This window comes from Ceratotherium simum, chromosome 1 (genome assembly GCF_057802395.1).
Source record: "Ceratotherium simum simum isolate JZ-2026a chromosome 1, ASM5780239v1, whole genome shotgun sequence".
NCBI lineage: Eukaryota > Metazoa > Chordata > Mammalia > Perissodactyla > Rhinocerotidae > Ceratotherium > Ceratotherium simum.
Genome location: NC_141900.1, coordinates 79,597,639 through 79,620,381, shown reverse-complemented (window position 1 = coordinate 79,620,381; position 22,743 = coordinate 79,597,639). Strand labels below are relative to the sequence as shown.

General features: G+C 39.2%; 1 protein-coding gene and 1 pseudogene across 1 annotated transcript in view; both read right to left on the bottom strand.

Annotated features, from left to right (window-relative positions):
• The window catches only part of PTPRZ1 (protein tyrosine phosphatase receptor type Z1), a 177,039-nt gene extending 172,163 nt beyond the window's left edge, over nucleotides 1-4,876 (bottom strand). Inside the window, exon 1 of the mRNA XM_014785324.2 lies at nucleotides 4,607-4,876. Coding sequence (XP_014640810.2) covers nucleotides 4,607-4,664 — 58 coding nt within the window. The 5' untranslated portion in view covers nucleotides 4,665-4,876. The remainder of the gene's footprint in view (nucleotides 1-4,606) is intronic.
• Nucleotides 4,877-7,826: 2,950 nt separating this feature from the next.
• LOC147918255 (putative uncharacterized protein C6orf52 pseudogene) lies at nucleotides 7,827-10,706 on the bottom strand (annotated as a pseudogene).
• Between the last annotated feature and the right edge of the window lie 12,037 nt (nucleotides 10,707-22,743).

Genomic DNA, 22,743 nt, shown 5'->3' with positions numbered 1-22,743 from the left:
GAGAAAAAGGCACAGCGTTGGGTGTCAGAGGAACATATGGGCTGAGACAGGCTGTGTGATGTTAGAGAAGTCATTTGACTTCTCTGTGCCTCAGTTTCCTCAGCTATAAAACGTGAAAAATGAGAACACCTACCTCAAAAGGTTTTGGGAAGAATGAAATGAGAAAATGTACATGAAGTGTCCAGCGCTAGATCTGCACTCAGCAAACGCTGAGTAGATGGTAAATGGAAATGAAACACAAGCTCATCTTCTTAATCAAGTCCTTCCTTTGAGGTCCTCAAATGAGAGAGTTCCACTTCCATACTACAGTCTCAACACCCAGCAAATGAGAATGGGGAAATGCAGCTCATGCTTCCAGAAAAATCTGAATTTTTGCCAGAAGCAAAACTCCTGCAAGGTAAAATTTTAAGCAAGTTCCCAAATATCTAGTGTGGACATGAGAGCATAAATGAATTCATCAATGAAATGATTTATCTTGGCAAACAGCCCTGAGTGGAAGCAACCATAGTCTACATAAAAAGGAGTAAGAGAGAAATAAAGAAAACTGGTAATCTGCAAATCAAAAGTAATTAATGTTCTCAATGGAAACTAGTTATTATTTTGGAGGAGAAAAGCATGAACATTTTCTATTCCTGTTTAAAATTTGTTTTTGGAAGATAAAGAGACCAAGCTGAGAGTCACAACATATTGGATTCCACTGATTCCATACTCAGGATAAATTAAGCAATTAATTCTTGGAGAGGAATTGGGTATAACTTGTAGCAAATGTGGCCTTTAAAGCAGTAAGATGACTTAAACATTCAGAATCTGATTTACTACAGATTTAACAATAATATTTAAACATTTGAATTTAGTGTACCTTGCAGGGCTATAACTCACTCAATTCAAAGATCTTGAATTCTCATTAGTTGAAAGAAACCGTTCCTTAAAAACTCTTAAAACACCTACCTCTTTGGACGACTCACAGTTAAGCCTCCTTAAGAGGCAAGCCACCGCAGTTTTCCCATTACCTGTTCAGTGGGTCAAGACTAAATAATAACTAGAGTTGTGCAGTCATTACTTTAGTTCTCCACCTAGTAGAAAACCTCTCAGTTATTTAGAGGAGGTCCAAATTCACTTAGGGAATTATTCTGGACTCATCTTTAATTTCTGCCTCTCTGATTAAGAATCTCTATGTTGTGCTACTCCTGCGATTTAAAAAAATATATATTAAGCAGGTATCAGAAATGAAGTCCACAAGAAAAACTGGTTAATAATCCAGGAACTTTGCTGCCATTTAAATGTCAAGCTAGCGCAGTAGTTGTCCAAGTGTGGACCCGGACCAGCAGCATCAGAATATCCTGGGAATGGGTTAGACACGGCGATCCACAAGCCCCAGCCCAGCCCTACTGGAGGAGAAACTCTCCAGGGTGGGCCCCACAATTGGTGTTTTAACAAGTCCTCCAGGTGATTCTGATGCACACTAAAGCTTCAGAACCGTGATCTAGCTACTTCTGGCAAAAATAGTTGTGGCCACAGACCAATCTTTTCTTTTCTTTTTCTTTTTTTTTTTTTTGTGAGGAAGATCAGCCCTGAGCTAACATCCATGCTAATCCTCCTCTTTTTGCTAAGGAAGACCGGCTCTGAGTTAACGTCTATTGCCAATCCTCCTCTTTTTTCCCCAAAGCCCCAGTAGATAGCTGTACGTCATAGCTGCACATCCTTCTAGTTGCTGTATGTGGGACGCGGCCTCAGCATGGCCGGAGAAGCGGTGTGCCGGTGTGCGCCCGGGATCCGAACCGGGGCTGCCAGTAGCAGAGCGCAAGCACTTAACCGCTAGGCCACGGGGCCAGCCCCACAGACCAATCTTGATACAACTATCCAGATAGATGAACTCACAGATATATTTAACACCTCACTCCCCCCCAAAAAGACATGATGCTCCTCTTTAGTCCCTAGTGATCCCCAGTAGTAATGGGTAAAGAAAGTATTCGTTTCAGTCCAAATAATCTAATGAGAATTTTTCTGTTTGGAGAGTTACTTGAAAGAAGCAATTGGTCTATACGTCCAGATCAAAACATCAAGAAATTTTGGACACAGAAAGTGATGAGGTCATAAAGACATTCTTAATTGCTAATAAGGAACACCTTAGTGAATTCCACAACTTGTTCTTGGATAGTGGGAAGAATGGCAGCCTAACATTCAAATTGTATTGGAGCTGTCATCCTGCACAGCAAGTCTCAGTCAACCGACCTTTCCTGAGTATCTATTACATGTGCCAGGCTGCTTCGTTGGCTCCAAGGACACTGCAGATGAGTAATAAACATATCCACGAATACCACAGTAGATGTGGAGGAAAAAGTAGTTGAAGTGGAGGCTGAATTTTTCATTTGTATAGGAAGTGCCTTAGTTTTTCAAAACGTGCACCCTAAGATCAAGATATTCATCCCATTTGAGGTTGCCCGGCCCCTAGGTCAGCCTGTAGGCAACAACGCTAAAGGCCAACTTGGTTAAAATGGGAAGGGATAACACAAGTAGTCACCTGCCAGTCTTAAAGCAAAACAACACATTTTGAGTTCTAATACAGGAGTACATTCAATAATATCACATGAACTTGGGATACTCTTAAACAATTAATTTAATCCTTTACAGTTAAATTTTACCTCATCAAAGTATTAAAGAAAACGTCAAATAAACTGAAATCTATATAACCAAAAACAACAGGCCAAAAATAATGCTTTATTGAGAAAAGACTTTGCAAGATGTTGTATATTGGAGTGGAACATCTACATTCAGTCACAAAAAGGAATGAAGTATTGACACAAGCTACAACATGGATGAATCTTGAAAACATTATGCTAAGTGAATGAAGCCAGACACCAAAAAGGCCACATATTGTGATGATTCTATTTATATGAAATGCTCAGAATATGCAAACCTATGGAAGAAGAAAGTAGATTGGTGGTTGCCAGGGCTGAGGTCAGAGAGAGTGAGAAATAACTGTCAATGGAGTTTCTTTTGGAGCTTGTTAAAATGTCCTGTAATTAGATAGTGGTGATAGTGGCACAACTTTGTGAACACACTAAAAACCACTGCATTGTACACTTTAATAAGATGAATTGTATGCCCTGCTAATTGTACCTCAATCTAAAAAATTCACAATATAATCAGGGCATGTGGCTTGCATGGCATACAAAGCAATATTCTCTGGTTTCTTTCCAAACTACAGTGAGATTTACTTCAAATAATAATCTAGGTACCAGGAGGATCTGGCCTTGTTGTTAAAACAGATCTATAGTGGAAATGTAAATTCAACAGGTGTGCATTTGATGAACACAGCACTTTCAAAAATGTCTTCCCTCTCCAGAAGCAACTACATGGTTTTAGAGAAAACCAGGGTCAGATTCCCCTCCAAGTCTTAAATGTCAACCGTGTGCATCACATCAACCCTGAGTATTTGCATAAAGCTTTTGGAATTTAAACTATGTCCGTATATCAGGGGGGCTATTGGCAATTATTACCATATTTGCAATGCAATTTTCATTAGTTAGAACACGAAAATGATTTCTCTTTGTAAAGGTTACTGTGCCAAGAGCAGCACCATCTATTGGATGAAAATGTAGGTTAATATCTACTGTATTATGAACAATCTAAAATAAAAAAATTGGGATCCTCCAACTGAAAAGAGTAAAATATGTGTACTCACAAACTAAGGTACATTTTCTAACTTTCAGGTTAATGCTTCCAAACCCATTATATTCCATCATAGTAGAAAATCTTCATGAAGGAAAAAAGACATTTCCTTAATAAAATGCAAAAATCCAATCTTACGATTCTTCTGGAAAGTGACTGGAACACTTGAATCTGCATTCCAAGTAAATATTCCAACTGGCTGTTTCAGAAAGCAATTTCAGTACTAAACGTGTAACCTGGAAGGTGGTGGATGACAGATGAATCCATGAATAAATATTATCAACCTGCAGCTCTCCTCTGACTTTGGCAGCAGTGGCAGAACGTTGATAGAAATTTTGATTGAAACTTTTTTTTTAAGTAACTGCCCAGACTTGAAAGTGACTAAATTAAAAGTACTGAAATGTCAAGTTGGTGCTTGTTCCTGTTATTACATTTTGGGCGCGTGCGCGTGCGCGTGCGCGCGTGTATATGTATGTGTTAAATTCACATCAGGCACGTGTATTTTTCATCCAAACCCATTATATCTGTAGCAGAACTTAACTGCAAAAACACGATATAATACATAGTCCCGCACCATGGTTGTATTTATCTTGTGTGTATCTAAAAAGCTCTTTCCACACTTTTCAAAAGAGGAGAGAGAAGAGCTGTGAGGACACGGATCGTGACAGGTAAACCTCTTTTCTGGCGGCGGAAGCACGTATCCCCGCCAGCAGATAGAAGGTGGCGGAGGTGCGAGGTGGAGAGGGGCCTCATTCTCCCACGCTGCTGACACCCATCGTGCCGCCGCCGACACCGTGAGATTCCCAGTCCACTGTCCCTCTTTCCTCCTTGCTAGATGGCGGCGGCGGCAGCAAGTACCGAATGCTCTGAAATCCCCCCACCCGTGTCCCAAACGATCCCGGAGATGAAGCCCCACCGAGGTCTTATCACTCACCCAGACGGCAAACACAGAGGAGCTGAATACAAGCGAGGAAGCGCTTTAGGATTCGCATTTCCAGACGGTCCGGGGGTCCCCACTGCGCGGTTCCTCAGCTTCTCAGGATGAAGAGGGAGGGGGCGCGAAGGAAATCTTTGCTCCTCCAGCGTATAGATCGGTGTGAGATTGTGTGTGTGCGTGTGTGTATAAGAGCGAGAGAGAGCGAGAGCGAGAGCGAGAGAGAGAGAGGAACAATCGAGAGAAGGACGCGCGGTGGTCGCGGGAACCGGGAGCCGCTAGCCGAAGCGCATGTCGGCGGGCGTGCAGGAGTTGGTCTCCTTCGCCGGGGCAGCCGCGGTCTGGGCGCTCGGAGCGCAGCGGTGCCTGTGTGGCGGGTGCGCGCTCCGGCTGGGCTGTGCGCGCCGCGGCACGGCGGGGGCGGGGGCGCAGCACCGCGCCGCTGGGAGCGTGCCGTCCAACTCGGGTCGCGCGCGGGGGGCGGAGGAGTGCGGCTGTCGCTCAGGTTCCTGGTCCCAGTGTAGCGATTCGCTTAGCGGCACCCCTCCCCGCGGCCCCTGCCAGGGGCTTCGCTGCCCTGGAGTTAGTGGAACCCGCCGGGGTTTAGAATCTTCACGGAGAAAATGTCTCTTCATTAAAACTCCTTCATCCTTTTTGGAGAGAAGAGGAGGCCAGACCCCCATTGTCCCGCACAGCCAGAGATTGACCTTTGGGGTAACCCCTGGAAATATTTTTCATTTTATTGTTTCCCTCCCTGCAGATGCTAAGTGGGTCCAATCAGAAAGTGGGTGGGGAGCCCTGGGTAAACTGGATTCCCCTCTCCTTTTTCTTTCCATTTTCCAAATCACCAAAGTAGTTCCAGACCCCATTAGCTCTAGGGCAGTTGACTGCAAATAATCTCCGGCCCTTATTGTGACCAGTCAGACCCTGCCCCTTCCCCAGACTCCAATCAAACTGCCCTGCTGTGCACAGCTGCTTGGAGGAACTTTCAACTATGCGATGGTCCTCCTGGACAGAACTACCCAAGCGCCTCCTCGCACAGGGTCGCACAGGAAGATTTTTTAATTGCTTGATTGAAAGATATACAAAAGACGTATAATACATCCTTCTGCTGCCTCAGAGCTGGAAATGTACATGCTTGTTTCTATGGTGGTCTCCTAACTCGACTGTGAGCGTCTTAATGGCAGGGAGTTTGCCTTATTATTACAATAACCCAGCTCCTAGCACAAAGGCAAAAATAGTTAGTAGATGTTCCCTAAATGTTTGTTGAATTAATTTGAAGCCTAAATGAAAAGATAAGGCAACTCATGGTATCCTGCCTGAGCCTGTCTGCACCGAGCTCTAAAAAGTCATGAGCTTGTCAAAGATTTTTCATTTACGTATCCTTTAGCTATAAGTACATTTTTGTACTTATGTGAGACCCAATTTGAGCCTTTCAGGAGTCAAGTTCTGGAATTATCCCTTGTATTCCTAGCAACCATTCAGTGTAGGTTACCTGTACAGTGTGTACTCCCATGTTCTGTTCTTGTCTCAAAAATAGTGTTTTAGCTTTAAGCTTTCTTTAAAGAAAGCTCATCGTCTAGAAAATTGGGTTCTGAATGTAGTTTAAGCGTTACTCCCAGTCCTTACTAATATCCACAGCCTCTGAACACAAGGTTAAACGTGCAGAGCTAATGATGCGATTTGCTATCGCTTCAGGAATTGATTGTAGTTGTGTAATAAATTTCAAACCTATCTAGAATGTTTATTCAGGAATACATATAAATATTAAGAAATTGACCCTTGATCTTATTCTTCCCATGAATAAAAATAGAAATGCTGCAACTTCTACAGGAATTATAATGGGGATTGATGATTGTTGATGCGAGTTTCCATTTAGGAGGAAAATTTTTGCTAGCATTGCAGGAAGTGTGTATATAAACTAGAAATACATTCTGAGAGGTCAGAGAGAGTGTTTAATATGGATTGGGGTAGACAGGGGAGGTTTCCTAGAGGTGTGTAGCTAATCGAAAAGGACTAGCAGGAAAAAGTTGATATCAAAGGGGATGGGGACAAGAGTGAAAGAAGCTGGTGTCATGTACTATAAAAACAGTGTGAATTAAGTTTGAGCAGATTGAGTGGGGTCAGACCGTGGGAAACGCTGATTTTCTAGCAGAGGAGTTTATGCCTAAAACACCAAGCAAGAGGGAACCACAAAAGACACTTCCGAGAACTTCAACTGTTTAGCAGCGAGGTTTGCTCAGGGGCATGCATGGTGTTCCAGGAGGTCTCAACTATCAAGTCAACCCCATTAGCTTCCCCAAATAATCCAACAATAACAAAAATCACCGTAACACCCCCCCTTACTTAGCCAAAAAGTCACATCACTAGTCACTTTTTTGAGTCAGATCACAAAAAACTAAACTTTTGGAATCAAAGTTACCCTACTGAAAAGGGGAAGTGGGTCTTGTGGTCTCTGCTAATTCCATTCTCACATTTAAAAATATTGTCATTCACCTGGGAAGACACAAAAGCCACCTTGAAGGAGTAGTCAAGTTGCTATTGAGGTTTGTATGGGGAGCAGGATGGCAACCAAATCTATGTGACTTACAGCAATGGAAAACTGACTTGGAGGACCAGCCAATGTGGATCTGACAGTCCTGGGGAGGGTGATGGAGTGGGAGGCTCAGGAGGTTCAGGTCCTTGGAAAATAGGTCATTGCAACAGCGGAGGTGTGGGAGAAGGGAAGGCATCAGAAGGGCGGGAACATCAAAAACATATTGTATCTCACATTTCACAATTTTATGGGGCCATAGTCATTTCTGAGATGTCTTACCTGATCAATGTATATTAGTCATTGTGAGTTAAAGTTATAAACCTGCAAAACCACATGCCTTCATTCAGAGTCTGAATCTATCTATCATCTATGTATCTATCTATCTACCTACCTACCTATTTATCCATATACAGATAGAGTTATATTCGGTATATATTTTATATATTTATATTTATAAATATGTTGTATATTTATATTCTGTACATTTTATGTATTCTAGATATATATATATTTTGTGTGTGTGTGCTAGTAAAGTTTATTTACATTATGCTTTATTATGTAAATCACATTTAAGACCTAGAAGTTTGTATTTACATACAAAGTTCAGTACATTCCTGGGAGAGTACTTTTTTTTTTCAAAAACAATAACAAAACAGGATACAGTTAATATGATAGTTGGGTAGCTTAATGAACATCTTGCTTCTGTGGGGTCTCATCTGGGATTTTAGAGTGAACTGTATCCAGAGGCTGCCGGTGGTAGTTCATGAGAGAGTCATAGAGTTCTTCAGTTTTCACCATAAACTCTTGGTTTAATTCCTCAATATTCAAATGAAGATATGGATCTTCTAATGGGTCATTATCTTGCTTTTCAGCCAGAGCTGTGGTTTCCTCAAGTGTAACCAAAGTTTCAGCTGGGCGTGAAGAGGTCTCCCGTGCAAAAAGAAGGTTGTGTCCATTTCCATCCACTGCACAGCCACAGCTGTAGCCAGAAAGAGAATAACAGCTGTGCTGTTACTCATACTAGTTGCCAAAGGAGTAACCCTGGTCGGGCTGGAACTCTGGTTTCACTCATTGCCAGTATCAGTAATAATTATTTTGTTGACCTATGCCAACAAAATAAGCTATAAGGTAAATACCTATATCTATCTATCTATCTATATCTATCTATCTATCTATCTATCTATCTATCTATCTATCTATCTATCTATCTATCTATATTATCTAATCTATGTATCTATCTATCCGTCTATCTATCTATCTATATCTATCTACCTCTATCTATCTATATCAGTTCTTTAAATTTCATCCTTTACATTCATTCATTCAACACATTTCTATTGTGTTTCCATTATGTATCAAGCATTGCTTTAGAGGCTGACCATTCAAATATAAATTACTCTATTCCTTCCATAAAGGAACTCACAGTCTAATAGGAGAGGAAGACATTGCTTCTACAAAATGTGAAAGATTGCCAGATAAAACACAGAATGCCCAGTTAAATTTGAATTTTAGATAAACAATGAATAATTTTTTAGTACAAAGTAATTTTAGTGCACTATGATGCACAAAATTGAATGAATAAATTTAATGGATAACTTTCTTGTATAATGAGTAGTTTTTTTAGTACAAAGTAATTTTTAGTGCACTCCTATGCAATATGTGGGACATATTTATATTTTTAAAAATTCATTGTTTATTTGAAATTCGAATTTAACTGGATGTCCTATATTTTTATCTGCTAAATCTGACCGTCTCACTTTGGTGTGTCTGGGAATTGTCTGATATCAGGGCTTGTCATTTGTGGTTGTGAAATGGCCATGGTTTCCCATAAGTTTCCTTACTCTGCAAATTATCTCCAAAGTGTCCCTAATGTGAATAAAGATAGAGGCAGATGGGAGAAGGAGGGTGCTTTCTCTGCAGAATGTTTGTCTTGTAAATTTAGCGGAAGTGCTGGGAGACTACAGAATATATGGTATAGCCACTGAATAAAATATGAAATTAAGGGGGAAGTAAAATATAATTCTTACTCTATGACAGTAATAAGTTGTTCCTATTTGGCTTACATACATTATTGCTCATTTTTATCCATTGTTATTGACAAATATATTTGAGCGAAAGTCATTAGGTTGGATCAATTAAATATTTAGTCTGAAAAGTAACTTATTTATTTAGAAGTAAATATATATGGTTTTTGTAATTAAAGATGTTTGTCAGAAGCAGATCTCATTTTACTTGAAACCATGTATTTTAGATTGTGAGGATAGATTTATCTTGTATTTTGCACCTTACAAATTTTGTGCGCATATGATTGACACAACAGCATCTACTCAGTATTCTTGCAGTGATATTTCTGAAAAGATTGAAGAGTAATTTTACTTTTTGCAACATAGTCAAACCTTTTATTTGGATTTGTCCTTCTAGTAACTTTCTATCTAAAAAGCAATTACTTCCTACTTTCCTGAGCTTTGCATCTTTGTTCCTTATGACCCCTAGGAGTTTAGTTAGATGGACTGTTACTGCCTTTTCCCAATATCAGATGTAAAACAGGTGGGAGGATCCTCATTGATAGGTCCAGAGCCAAGTGTGATGTACACTCTAAGTCCATCTGAAGGAGGCAGAATTACGTTTAAGAGAAAACCACAGCATGTTACATACTTAGCCTGTTAGCACCTTATCATAATTGACTGTAAAATAATTTAAACTTACTATATGCCAAGTATATAAGTCAATGATTAAAACTGTATTAAAGAACACAAAAAGTTAGGAATCATTTTTTCCATGTTAGGAATATTTAGTATAGTATGAGATTCAGGATAATTCTTCCTCTGTATATTAGTAGAATAATCCTCTTTCACATTTTACATATTTTCCATTTAAAACAGTGGTTGGAAAAAGTAACTATAAACTATGAAAATTATTTGTGGATGAATATTGCTTAAATTTTAATTTTTCTTTCTTGAAAAGAAAACATGTCATTATAGCTAAGATCTTAGGTGTCTTCTTAAGTGTTTGATTTATTATAATGCTATCTTGGTTTGGAAATTTTCATTTGTCTTGTGGATAAGCCCATTTTTGTATATGTTTGAAATTAAATGTATTGAAAGTCTCCTTGAGCTTCTCTTTATGCTGAACCAAACTTTTTATTTGATTAACCAACCCATTTAAAAATGATTTTGATTTTTTTAGAGCAGTTTTAAGTTCACAGCAAAATTGAGAGGCCATTAGAGTTCCCATAAACGCGCTGCCCCCAACTCACACATAGCCTCTTCCACTGTCAACATCCCACACCAGAGGGTTATGATTGGTAAACCTACACGGAACTACAATGGACTACAGTTCTCCAATTTGTTAACATTTTACCTTTATCCTTCTCTCTTCTCTTTTGTTTCTTCTCTTTGTATGTGTCTATATACTACATCTATAAACTAAAAAGACCTTCTTGGCAAAGTATTCGGTTTGATCTAAACTGCTTCACCAACCACTCTTCAGGCCGTTGTCCTCTGGTGGCTTCTTGAAGTCATCAAAGAAGCTTTTGTTGATTCCAGAATATTTTATTAACAGCATGACTTATGATCACATAGAAAAGGAATTAGTGATCATTAGGAGCCATCTCATGTTATTTAAGAATAATCCATGCTAGATCCATGTTGTTTCCTTGGAAAAGTTGTTCTTGATTTTGAAAATGTTTATTCTCGGATACAGCTTCCTTCCCTTCAACTCTTAGTCACCTTGTTTCTGGCTCTGTCCCTCTGGGATAGAATATTGCACCTGCCTTCTTACAGAGAATCCTGCTGTTAGTCTTTCTACTCTTTAGTCCATGCTCACTATCAGAGTAATCTTTCTAAAATGAATATCTAATATGGAGTACACACCAGTAAATAGGAACCAGCATTAGTGATTGCTTCTAAAGATTCAACAGTATTATCCAAAAAGAATTAACTAGTCTCTGTAGTGGAAGCTTTTATTTGAGGAGTTCATGTAAGTCAGCAGTGTGCTATATTGTTAATTGTTGGTTGTATTAAGAAGATTGTTAATCGTATTAAGAGAATTGTATTCTTTAGAATGAGAAAGGTGATTCCTCTTCTACATTGTGCTGGTCATAAGCTAATGACTGATATTTCAACGTCTACGCATCCTGCTTCCTTCTCCCCACCGCACCACCGTCTCTACTATGAAACATAGTAGATGAGTTGTATTTTTCCTCTCCCCCAATAACCATGATGAACTCCATTATTTGAATAAGGTCCAGGGGAATGTGTCCTCAAATTTGTATTGCATTACAAAGATACACATGGCCAAATTTAGGTTTATTGCTACTTTCATTTCTTTGCCATTTAAAGGTGAAAACACACTTCTCCCTGTTTTAGCAAAGACAAGCATGGGATTTAAAGTCTTCCCACAAGCTTAATTTAAAATCAATATTTGCTTGCTCTCTACGCGTTTGAAAAATGTCTAGGATAGTGTTACAGTAAAAGCAAATGTGTAAAATAACTTCTGAAAACCCGAGAATAAGCACTGAACTGGGTCATTGGAATGAGCTGCTCTATTTCAAATGCATAAACATTTCTGATAAACGGTCAGTTACCTGTTTCTTACCTATCTCCAGTCGAAAATAACATACAACCACTCTGAATCATCCATTACACATTTGATGACATTCATAACCATTGTGTTCACCTTTATTTTTAGCCAAAATATTTTATCAATATAACTGCCATCCATTTGATTTTAGGGACCCCAAACAAATCTCTTCCCTTTACTTGTAGAAAGAATTTCTGCTTTTCTCCAATCCCAGATAATAAAGTTTTCCTTCTTTTGCTAAATGCTCATTCTTCCAAGGTTGATCTGAACCCCTGACTCTTCTGAAGCCAATGGTCCATCATTTCTTTGAATCTCTCCCTCCTGATCTATTCTCCTCTCTAAGCTATTGAAATATTTTTTCCATTAAAAAAAATTCTTCTCTCGACCACGTCTCATTATAATTATAGTACCAGGTGTGTCTTCCTTCATGATTTTCTTGTAAGAGTAGACTATAAGCACTACCTCGACTTCCTCACCCCCCAATTTCTCTTCAAACCACTAACATTAGGTTTCTGCCTTCCTTATTCTACTGATTGGTCTTTATTTATTTATTTTTTTAATTTTTTGTTTATTGCAGTAACATTGGTTTATAACATTGTATAAATTTCAGGTGTACATCATTATACTTCTATTTCTGCATAGATTACATCATGTTCACCACCCAAATACTAATTACAACCCATCACCGCACACATGTGCCGAATTATCCCTTTCGCCCTCCTCCCTCCCCCCTTCCCCTCTGGTAACCACCAATCCAATCTCTGTCTCTATGTGTTTGTTTATTGTTGTTATTATCTACTACTTAATGAAGGAAATCATATGGTATTTGACCTTCTCCCTCTGGCTTATTTCACTTTGCATAATACCCTCAGTGTCCATCCATGTTGTCACAAATGGCTGGATTTCATCGTTTCTTATGGCTGAGTAGTATTCCATTGTGTATATATACCACATCTTCTTTATCCATTCGTCCCTTGATGGACGGTTGCTTCCCTTGGTTAGGTTGCTTCCAAGTCTTGGCTTTTGTGAATAACGCTGCAATGAACACAGGGGTGCATGTAACTTTACACATTGCTCTTTTCAAGTTCTTTGGATAAATACCCAGCAGTGGAATAGCTGGATCATATGGTAGTTCTATCCTTGATTTTTTGAGGAATCTCCATACTGTTTTCCATAGTGGCTGCACCAGTTTGCACTCCCACCAGCAGTGTATGAGAGTTCCCGTCTCTCCACATCCTCTCCAACACATGTTGTTTCCTGTCTTGTTAATTATAGCCATTCTGACGGGCTTGAGGTGATATCTCATTGTAGTTTTGATTTGCATTTCCCTGATAGTTAATGATTTTGAACATCTTTTCATGTGTCTGTTGGCCATCTGTATATTTTCTTTGGAGAAATGTCTGTTCAGGTCTTTTGCCCATTTTTTAATTGGGTTGTTAGTTTTTTTGTTGTTGAGATGCATGAGTTCTTTATATATTTTGGAGATTAACCCCTTATCAGATGTGTGGTTTGAAAATATCTTCTCCCAATTGTTAGGTTGTCTTTTCGTTTTGTTGATGGTTTCCTTTGCTGTGCAGAAGATTTTTAGTTTGATGTAGTCCCATTTGTTTATTTTTTCTATTGTTTGTCTTGCCCGGTCAGACATGTACTTGAAAATATGTTGCTAAGATTGATGTCGAAGAGCGTACTGCCTGTGTTTTCTTCTAGACGTTTCATAGTTTCAGGTCTTACATTCAAGTCTTTAATCCATTTGGAGTTAATTTTTGTGTATGGTGTAAGGTAAGGGTCTACTTTCATTTTTTGTCATGTGGCTATCCAGTTTTCCCAACACCATTTGTTGAAGAGACTTTCTTTTCTCCGTTGTATGTTCTTGGCTCCTTTGTCAAAGATTAGCTGTCCATAGATGTGTGGGATTATTTCTGGGCTTTCGATTCTATTCCATTGATCTGTGTGTCTGTTTTTGTGCCAGTACCATGCTGTTTTGGTTACTATAGCTTTGTAGTATATTTTGAAATCAGGGAGTGTGATACCTCCAGCTTTGTTCTTTTTTCTCAGGATTCCTTTAGCTATTCGGGGTCTTTTGTTGTTCCATATAAATTTTAGGATTCTTTGTTCTATTTCTGTGAAAAATGTTGTTGGAACTTTGATAGGGATTGCATTGAATCTATAGATGGCTTTAGGAAGTATGGACATCTTAACTATGTTAATTCTTGCAATCCAAGAGCATGGAATATCTTTCCATTTCTTTGTGTCTTCTTCAATTTCTTTCAGCAATGTTTTATAGTTTTCGGGGTACAGATCTTTCACCTCTTTGGTTAAATTTATTCCTAGGTATTTTATTCTTTTTGTTGCAATTGTAAATGGGATTGTATTCTTAATTTCTCTTTCTGCTACTTCGTTGTTAGTGTATAGAAATGCAATTGATTTTTGTATGTTGATTTTGTATCCTGCAACTTTACTGTATTCGTTTATTACTTCTGAAAGTTTTCTGATGGATTCTTTAGGGTTTTCTATATATAAAATCATGTCATCTGCAAATAGTGACAGTTTCACTTCTTCCTTTCCAATTTGGATCCCTTTTATTTCTTTCTCTTGCCTGATTGCTCTGGCTAGGACTTCCAGTACTATGTTAAATAGGAGTGGTGACAGTGGGCATCCTTGTCTGGTTCCTGTTCTTAGAGGGATAGCTTTCAGTTTTTCACCATTGAGGATGATATTAGCTGTGGGTTTCTCATATATGGCCTTTATTATTTGAGGTACTTGCCTTCTATCCCCATTTTATTCAGCGTTTTTATCATAAATGGATGCTGTATCTTCTCAAATGCTTTCTCTGCATCTATTGAGATAATCGTGATTTTTATTCTTCATTTTATTAATGTGGTGTATTACGTTGATTGATTTGCGAATGTTGAACCATCCCTGCATACCTGGAATAAATCCCACTTGATCATGGTGTATAATCTTTTTAACATATTGTATTATGCAATTTGCTAGTATTTTGTTGAGGATATATGCATCAATGTTCATCAGTGATATTGTCCTGTAATTTTCTTTTTTTGTGTTGTCCTTGTCTGGTTTTGGTATCAGGGTAATGTCGGCTTCGTAGAATGAGTCTTGAAAAGGTGAAAAAAATCACGTTCTAATGGTCTTGCAAGTGCAGTGCACCAGAAACTAAAAACTTATCTTTCCACCAAAACTGGTGCTTTCAATAGTCCACAACACCTGAGAAGTCTCCTTAGCCCCTTCTTCCCCATCTAGTCAGTACTGAGTCCTACAGCTTATTCTTAAATCCCATCCTGTTCCTATCATTATTTCTTTACATAGTCGATGGGCCTGGCATAGATTCAGTGTTTAATAAATGTTTAAATATATGAATTAATTTATTGAAGAAGGGCAGCTTTCAACCCAATACTACCAGCTACTTCTCTTGCCTGCTTCTAACAAGGTTCCAGGATACATCAGCCTGCATCCTTGATGTTCCCCTGTCAGTTCCTGGACGCTAACTTAGACCCTCAGACTAAGGAGGCGTCCCCTTCCCCTTGCCTTACTGGCTGACTTTTATGATAACAGACTTAGAGTGCTCATAACACATTTGCCTTGACTTGAACTTATTTGGTGGTTTCTGTTCTTCAATTGACAGCATGGCTCGCAGGCCTAGAGCACCTCCATTGCATTCCCAGACTATTGTAATCTTATTCTCTCCTCTTCCTTCACAATTAACTCCCCCTCCACTGATTCCATTCAAACAGAGGACTGACCAGGCCTGGGGGCTTCAAACTTTCCCTGGTGTTTCCAGCAGCAGTATTTGGCCTGTAGTTATTTTAAGTCTTGAGAGTTAAGAAACATTTATATTTCTGGGCTGTTGCTAAATCCTGAAATTTGCCATTGGCCAATATCTCTAAGCATCCATTTTTACTTACAATATTTCTAGACAGCTTCTCCTGTTCCTTAAAATAGGAATAGAAGCTGAGTAGTTCTGTTGTCCTGGAAGATTCTTTCATAAGAAAGGATATACCTCAAACAGATAATGTACAATTGAAAAGCTGGTATAAACCAAGGTTTTAGAAAACTAATTATCGACCTTCTACTGTATCTCCTTCTATCATAATATTGATTATAGCCACACTTACATAGCACCTATTAGGTGCCAAGCATTATTCTAAAGTTATATAAAAATTGTTTAATTCTTTAGCAAACCTATGATGTGGTAACCTATGATAATGTTACCATCTTCCCAATTGCATAGGAAAACTGAGGCTAAAATGATTTGTTCAGTCACACAGATCATAAGTGACAGACCTTGGGTGTGAACCCATATACTTAATTATTAATCCACACTGCCTCTCCCTGACAACACTTAAGAGATTCTACACTAACTAATCCCTTACCAAACTCGGACCAGGTGCCTTACATGGTTGGAAACATGTTCCTGCATTGCTTTCCTGATGCATAGTGCACTTTACAAAGCTTGTCCCATGTCAAATGTCAGTAACAGGAACAGTGTGTGATGCAAGAAATAAACACGGTTCCAGGAATTCAAATGTGCTGTCTGCCCAAATAAGATCATTATGAGTCTGAGAAGAATATTGGCTTGTGTTTCTCTTCAGTTACCTAAGTAGATATATTTTGGAACTAATCCCTGAAAGGATTTGGGAAATCAATAGAGGAGCGCTGAGCAGAAAGAGACATTGAGGCTGCAGAACAATGCTTTCTTCCCTGAAGCCTCCAGCACCTGGTTAATTTCCAAAATCTTATCAGGAAAACAGCACATAATAATAGTAATATTTATCCCTTATTGACTGTCAACTCTATGCCAAATATTTTTGCGCTTATTATCTTTAAAGATTTATTTATTTATTTTCCCCCCAAAGCCCCAGTAGATAGTTGTATGTCATAGCTGCACATCCTTCTAGTTGCTGTATGTGGGACGCGGCCTCAGCATGGCCGGAGAAGCGGTGCTTGGGTGCACGCCCGGGATCCGAACCCGGGCCGCCAGCATCGGAGAGCGCGCACTTAACCGCTAAGCCACGGGGCCGGCCCTGCGCTTATTATCTTTAATCAATCCCAAACCCTAAATTAGATATAATATTTCTCCAGTTTGCAGATGTTTCTGAAGGCTGAAAGAGTCTAGCAATACTCAGAGTCAAAGAACTTGTGGTGGTGGAATTGGAATTAAAAACTGAGTTTCTCTGATTCTGGTGTGTACGCTCTTTCCATAAACACATCCTGAACGTAGTCAGCCATAGGAGGGCATCTTTCTCAAGCAGCAGTAACTCAGTATGTACCATATCCCCTAGTGAGCACCTGTGACTGAAACCGAACTCACCAGATTCCTGCTAGTTTTATATTCCAATGAAGCTGGTTCTTCACAGCATTTATGCCTTTCTATCATTGTATACGTATACTTGGCAAATTAAAATTTGAAGATCGTTCAAGTGTGTTTAGTAACATGAAGAAGTACCTAAGGATGAGGGTAAATTAAAATAACAAAAACCAAAATTGGGAAATAGGTAATGCAAAGTGAGTATATCAGTCAGGATGGGTTAGGTTATACTGCAGTAACAAAGAAAATTAAAACAGCTGTGACTTGACAAGAAAAAAATTTATTTCTTGCTCATATGAAGCCAGTTTAGGGTTCAAGTGACTCACCAGGGTTGCTGCCTTGAATGTGGTTGTTCAGTAATCCAGGCTGCTTTGAGATTTTGGCATCTCCTTCTCAACATGTGTTTTCACAATTTCAGGGAAAGCCAGTGCTGGTGGGTCTTGCACTGTCAACTTAAATATCTCCGCACAGATATGACATATATCAGTTCCCTTCCAACCCACTGGTTTTCCAATGTGCCTAGAAGGAAAGGAGAAACGAATATGAGTAAGTAATAGAGATGTCTCCTACGTGGAGTAAAAACAGAAAAAAGAGAGGGAGAGGGAGAATGAGAGTATAAAATAAAAAGGTATAAAGAAACTCAAAATCAATAGAATACATTGTTTTATGATTACATAATGGTTTGATAATTGTTTTGCTCTCTTTTCTCAGGTTCTGAATGTTAAAAATTATTCTAAAGCCTTTCAGGGAAAAATATGTAAATCTCTGTTGTCAAAGTTGAAACAGCTCACAAAATGTTAACCCCTACCTTCCATCAGTCTTTGGGATGTTGCTCCATCCCTGAAGGGTTGAAGGAAGTTAAAGAGGATGGATGAATAACAGCGAAGGGACTGAATATGACAGCAAGGAAAATAGTTTGTATTACAAAAGCAGATCACTTCTCTGATTCATTCCTACATTTTTTACCTTCGAAAAGAAAAATGTTGATTACATTTATATACTTTAAGATCCTGAAGGCATGAACTCACTGTTTGTATTTATGACAGCATCAGTCATTCTATCACTGCTTAGCAAATGGAAAATGATTTTACACTTTTAACTTGAGCCACATTTCCTTCATTTTACGTCTTATAGTTTTAAAAAGAACTATTGCTGTTTTAAAATAAGTAAAGAGACTGAGGAAAGAACATGGTCCTTTAGCTCAGCGAGGAACGTCGTGTTCCTCTCTGTTGTGCTCCCCAGAGCTAATGTAATCTAGATTACATACAGATTGATTTGGCTTTCCAGATTTTCATATACTTGTAACAGGTTGCTGAAGAATGTAGACTCATAGAGGCAAAAATATGAGAAGTTAAATTTTTTTCACTAACTGTCTTCAATAATTACTAGGTTGTAATCTACTTTTCCTATCTTGTATTGCATCTTGGTCAGAGTCTGTAAATTTTCCAGGCACTTTTGTTTATTAAAACTCCAATCAAGTCTACAATATCAATATTATATGGAGTCAAAACTCTTCTTCTTCTCCAAGGATGGATAGACTTAATTAGCTTGGTGGTGGTGCATTCTTCTTACAGGGGTCCCCCTCCTAAATCTTCTAAAAGCTTTGATGCCTCTGGGCTTGTGATAGAGACATTAGAGACAAGTGGTAAATGTTTCCTCACTTATCAGTATAATGACACAATCCTCTTCATATTGGTTCATGCCACTTCTCTGACTATCATTGATTGCCTGTCTGTGCCTGTTGGAGAGTATTCGAAGTCTAACTCTCGACAGTTGGGCAAATACACGGATTCTTTGGAGTTTCTCCACTACAAAGTTTTCTGACGTGCAGGATCCAGACCTTTCCCCACTTAAAGCCTACAACCATGGGTCTAGCCCACAGATCTTTGTCACGAGGTACCCTATAGTTTACCAGTGGGAATCTCTCTCAGGTGAAGTACTAGCAAGATAGCTGAAGCCTGGCTACCTTCTAGGTTGTCTATTCCATTCCTAGGTGTGTTGAGCAGAATAATGGTCCCTCCAAAGATTTCCACATCCTAATCCCTGGAATCTGTAAATATGTCATGTTCCATGGCAAAGGGGAATTAAAGTTGCAGGCAGAATTAAGGTTGCTAATCAGCTGACTTTAAATGAGAGATTATCCTGGATTATCTGGGTGGATCCAATGTTATCACAAGGGCTCTTAAAAATGGAAGAAAGAGGCAGAAGAGGGAGGTCAGAGTGGTGTCATGTGAGAAGGGCTCAACTGGCCATTGCTGGCTTTGAAGACAGAAGAGTGTTATGAGCCAAGGAATGCGGGTGGCCTTTGGAAGCTGGAAAAGGCAAAGAAATAGATTCTTTCCTAGAGCCTCCAGAAGGGAAGGCAGTCCTACCCACACCTTGGCTTTAGCCCAGTGAGAGCTGTGTCAAACTTCTGACCTACAGAACTGTAACATTGTAAATTAAGACTGTAAATTTGTGGCGCCGGCCCTGTAGCATAGTGGTTAAGGGTTTGGTGCACTTTGCTTCGGTGGCCCGGGTTTGCGGGTTTGGATCCCAGATGCCGACCTACACCACTCATCAGCCATGCTATGGTGGCGACCCACATACAAAGTAGTGGAAGATTGGCACAGTTGTTAGCTCATGGCTAATCTTCCTCAGCAAAACAAAAACAAAAACAAAACCTGTAAATTTGTTTTAAGCCATTAAATTTGTGGTAATTTGTTATGCCAGCTAGAAAACTAATACACTAGACAATCCTGTATCCTTACCATGCCAGTGCTGCTGGCTCCACTTGGCTGCCTTTTCTTTCAGCCTTGTACTTACTTTTCTCATCTCAGGCAGGCATAGGTACAGACTAGCAATTCTATAGCCTAGGCAGATGTCTAACCCAGGAACAAATTGCACTTTCCCTCCACACAGGCCCATCTTTTTACTTTTAAGTTTGTTTTTTCCCTAAAGTGTACATATTTAATGTTTTATAAAGCTCTTTACAAAAACACAGCCACCTCTTGTCATCAATGCTCTCCACTATTTCCTCCTTTCCAGAGGCAACAATCGTTAATTCATTTAGTTATCTTTTGGTAGTCAATCCTGTACTTCTAAATGACATGCTTATACTGTTGCTTCTTGATCTTTCTGTGTCTATTGATTTCCCAAAATGGAAAACTTAGCTATACTTTACCTACATTCTTGCCCACCATACATAAACTTCCCTCCCTCCCAGCCTCCCAAGAGAGTTAAGTTATAATTTTTGGTTTGATCAATATTAAGACTTTACATTTTTATGACCATGTGAATACTATTCGTGTGTATACTATGATTGTTTCCCTTTTTTGTGTAACTCTTCATCATCCTTGAAATTAAAATAGTCTTCTCTATTTATTTTCCTGATTTTCCATGTACACGTTATAATTCCACCCCAAATTTTCGCCAAATAAATTTTATAAATCCTTTCTCAGTGCTTTCAGACACAGTGGGTATTCTATTTTTAGTATTTTTGGAGAAACCCCCCCCCCCTAAACTTCTGTTTGGCTTCAATCTGGACTCATTTCTTCCAGGTGCCTGCAAACCATTCTTCCTGTGATCTCCTTTCATCATCTTCCTGGGGATTCTTGTCACCCCTGACTTATGCCAGATCTGTTTCCAGAGTCCGCTACTGAGAAAGTATGCACAGGAGGCAAATTTTGAGGATTTTAGTCTATCTAAACATATCTCTATGCTTATCTTGAATTGATTTTGGCTGGGAGTTGAATTATAGATTGAAAATAATTTTTGCTCAGAAGTTTGAAGTAATTGCTCTATTTCTTTCTGGCTGTCAATGATGTTGAAGAGACTTCCAAAGCCATTTTTTTTGTTGTTTTGTGGGGAAGATCAGCCCTGAGCCAACATATGTGTCAATCCTCCTCTTTTTGCTGAGGAAGACTGGCTCTGGGCTAACATCTGTGCCTATCTTCCTCCACTTTATATGGGACGCCGCCACAGCATGGCCTGACAAGCTGTGCATCGGTGCGCACCCAAGGCCTCCAGCAGCAGAGTGCGCGCACTTGACCGCTATACCACTGGGCTGGCCCCTCCAAAGCCATTTATATTCTTGATCCATTCTTTTCTCCCTGCCCCCACCCCACCCCTCGCAAAATTTAGACACTTTGATTTTCTTTTTTGGGGAATTGGAAAATGTATCTTCTCTTGGTGTGGATCTATTTTGAATCCATTGTCTTGGCACTAAGCTAGATCTTACAAATTATAAATTTTTATCCTGTCTGTAAAATGTTTTAAAGTATTTCTTTGACGATTTCCTCCCTTCCATTTTCTTTCATCCTTCTGAATTCTCATTATTTGAATATTGGACCTCCTAGACTGAACCTCTGCTATAGACTGAATATTTGTGTCCCCTCAAAATTCATATGTTGAAACCTAATCTCCAATGTGATGGTATTTGGTGGTGGAGCCTTTGGAAGGTGATTAGGTCATGAGAGTAGAGCCCTCATGGATGGAAATGGTGCCCTTATAATGTGTTGAAGAGACCAGAACTCCCCCTTCCCTCATGTGAGGTTACAGTGAGAAGGTTGTTCTGTGAACCAGGAAGCCAGTCCTTAGTCAACACCAAATCTGCCAGTGACTTGATCTTGGACTTCCCACATCCAGAATTGTGGGGAATAAATTTCTGTTGTTTATAAGCCATTCCAGTCTATGGTATTTCTGTTATAGCAGACCGAATAGACTAAGGCACTTCTCATTTTTATTTTCTTCCTTTCTTTATTTTTTTTCTTGACTTCCTGGGAGTTTTTCTCAACTGTCCTCCGACACATCTATTGAGTTTATTGTTTCTCTTACTATATTTTTAATTTTCAAGAGCTCTTTTTCGTCTCTAAATGTACTTTAAAAGTAGTATCCTGTTCTTGTTCCACGAATGCTGCATTTTACCTTCTATTTTATCTTCTCCAGAGACTAAAACCTCCAGTATCTACCAGGTTGGGGAAGGAACAGTAACCTGAACGTGTAAATGAGTGAGAGGATCTAGGATTCTAGCTTCTTCTTAAACAGACTTTCAGCTAATCCGCTGTTTTTCAAACCATCTTTCCCTTTACTTCTAAAAGCATCTGGTGCTTCCAAGTACTGGAATGTTTTCAGGGATCAGCAGTGCAAGTTGGGTTGCTTACCGGCTTTTACCACCGCCAGTTTAGGATCCAGCTCTCTTAGATCTGGGTAGATCCATTAACATTCATCCTGATTTTGAAATTCTGATTTTTCTCCATTTATCTGCTTTTGAAATTCTTTTTATCCCTTTTCTTTGTCCTTGTGGTATTATACCCTAAAAAAATTCCTGTTAACTGTTGTTTAAATAGGGCTTCCGTAAGGAGTAAGGATAAAGATATATGTTCAATCCATCACATTTATATCTTTAATTGGGATGGCACCACACATCTTTATGAATGCATCACTTAGAATCATCCTCCCTAGGCTAATCACTTGGCTTTGGGGAAAAAAAAAAAGGGACGGTATGAAGAAAGAAAACCCTCTTAACACCCTGCACTTCTTAGTGAACTGCGCACTCTCCACCTGTCCCCAGTTGCTGGTTCCAGAGCTGGTTCTACAGCCTCTTAGAAAATTTTGTGTTAAGGGTCTCACCCCAAGTTTTATTTTGAGATGACTCTCTTTAGAATTTGGTATTTAGTTTTTGGCTTTGCCCCTTAGCTAAAATTCTGAGATAACAGG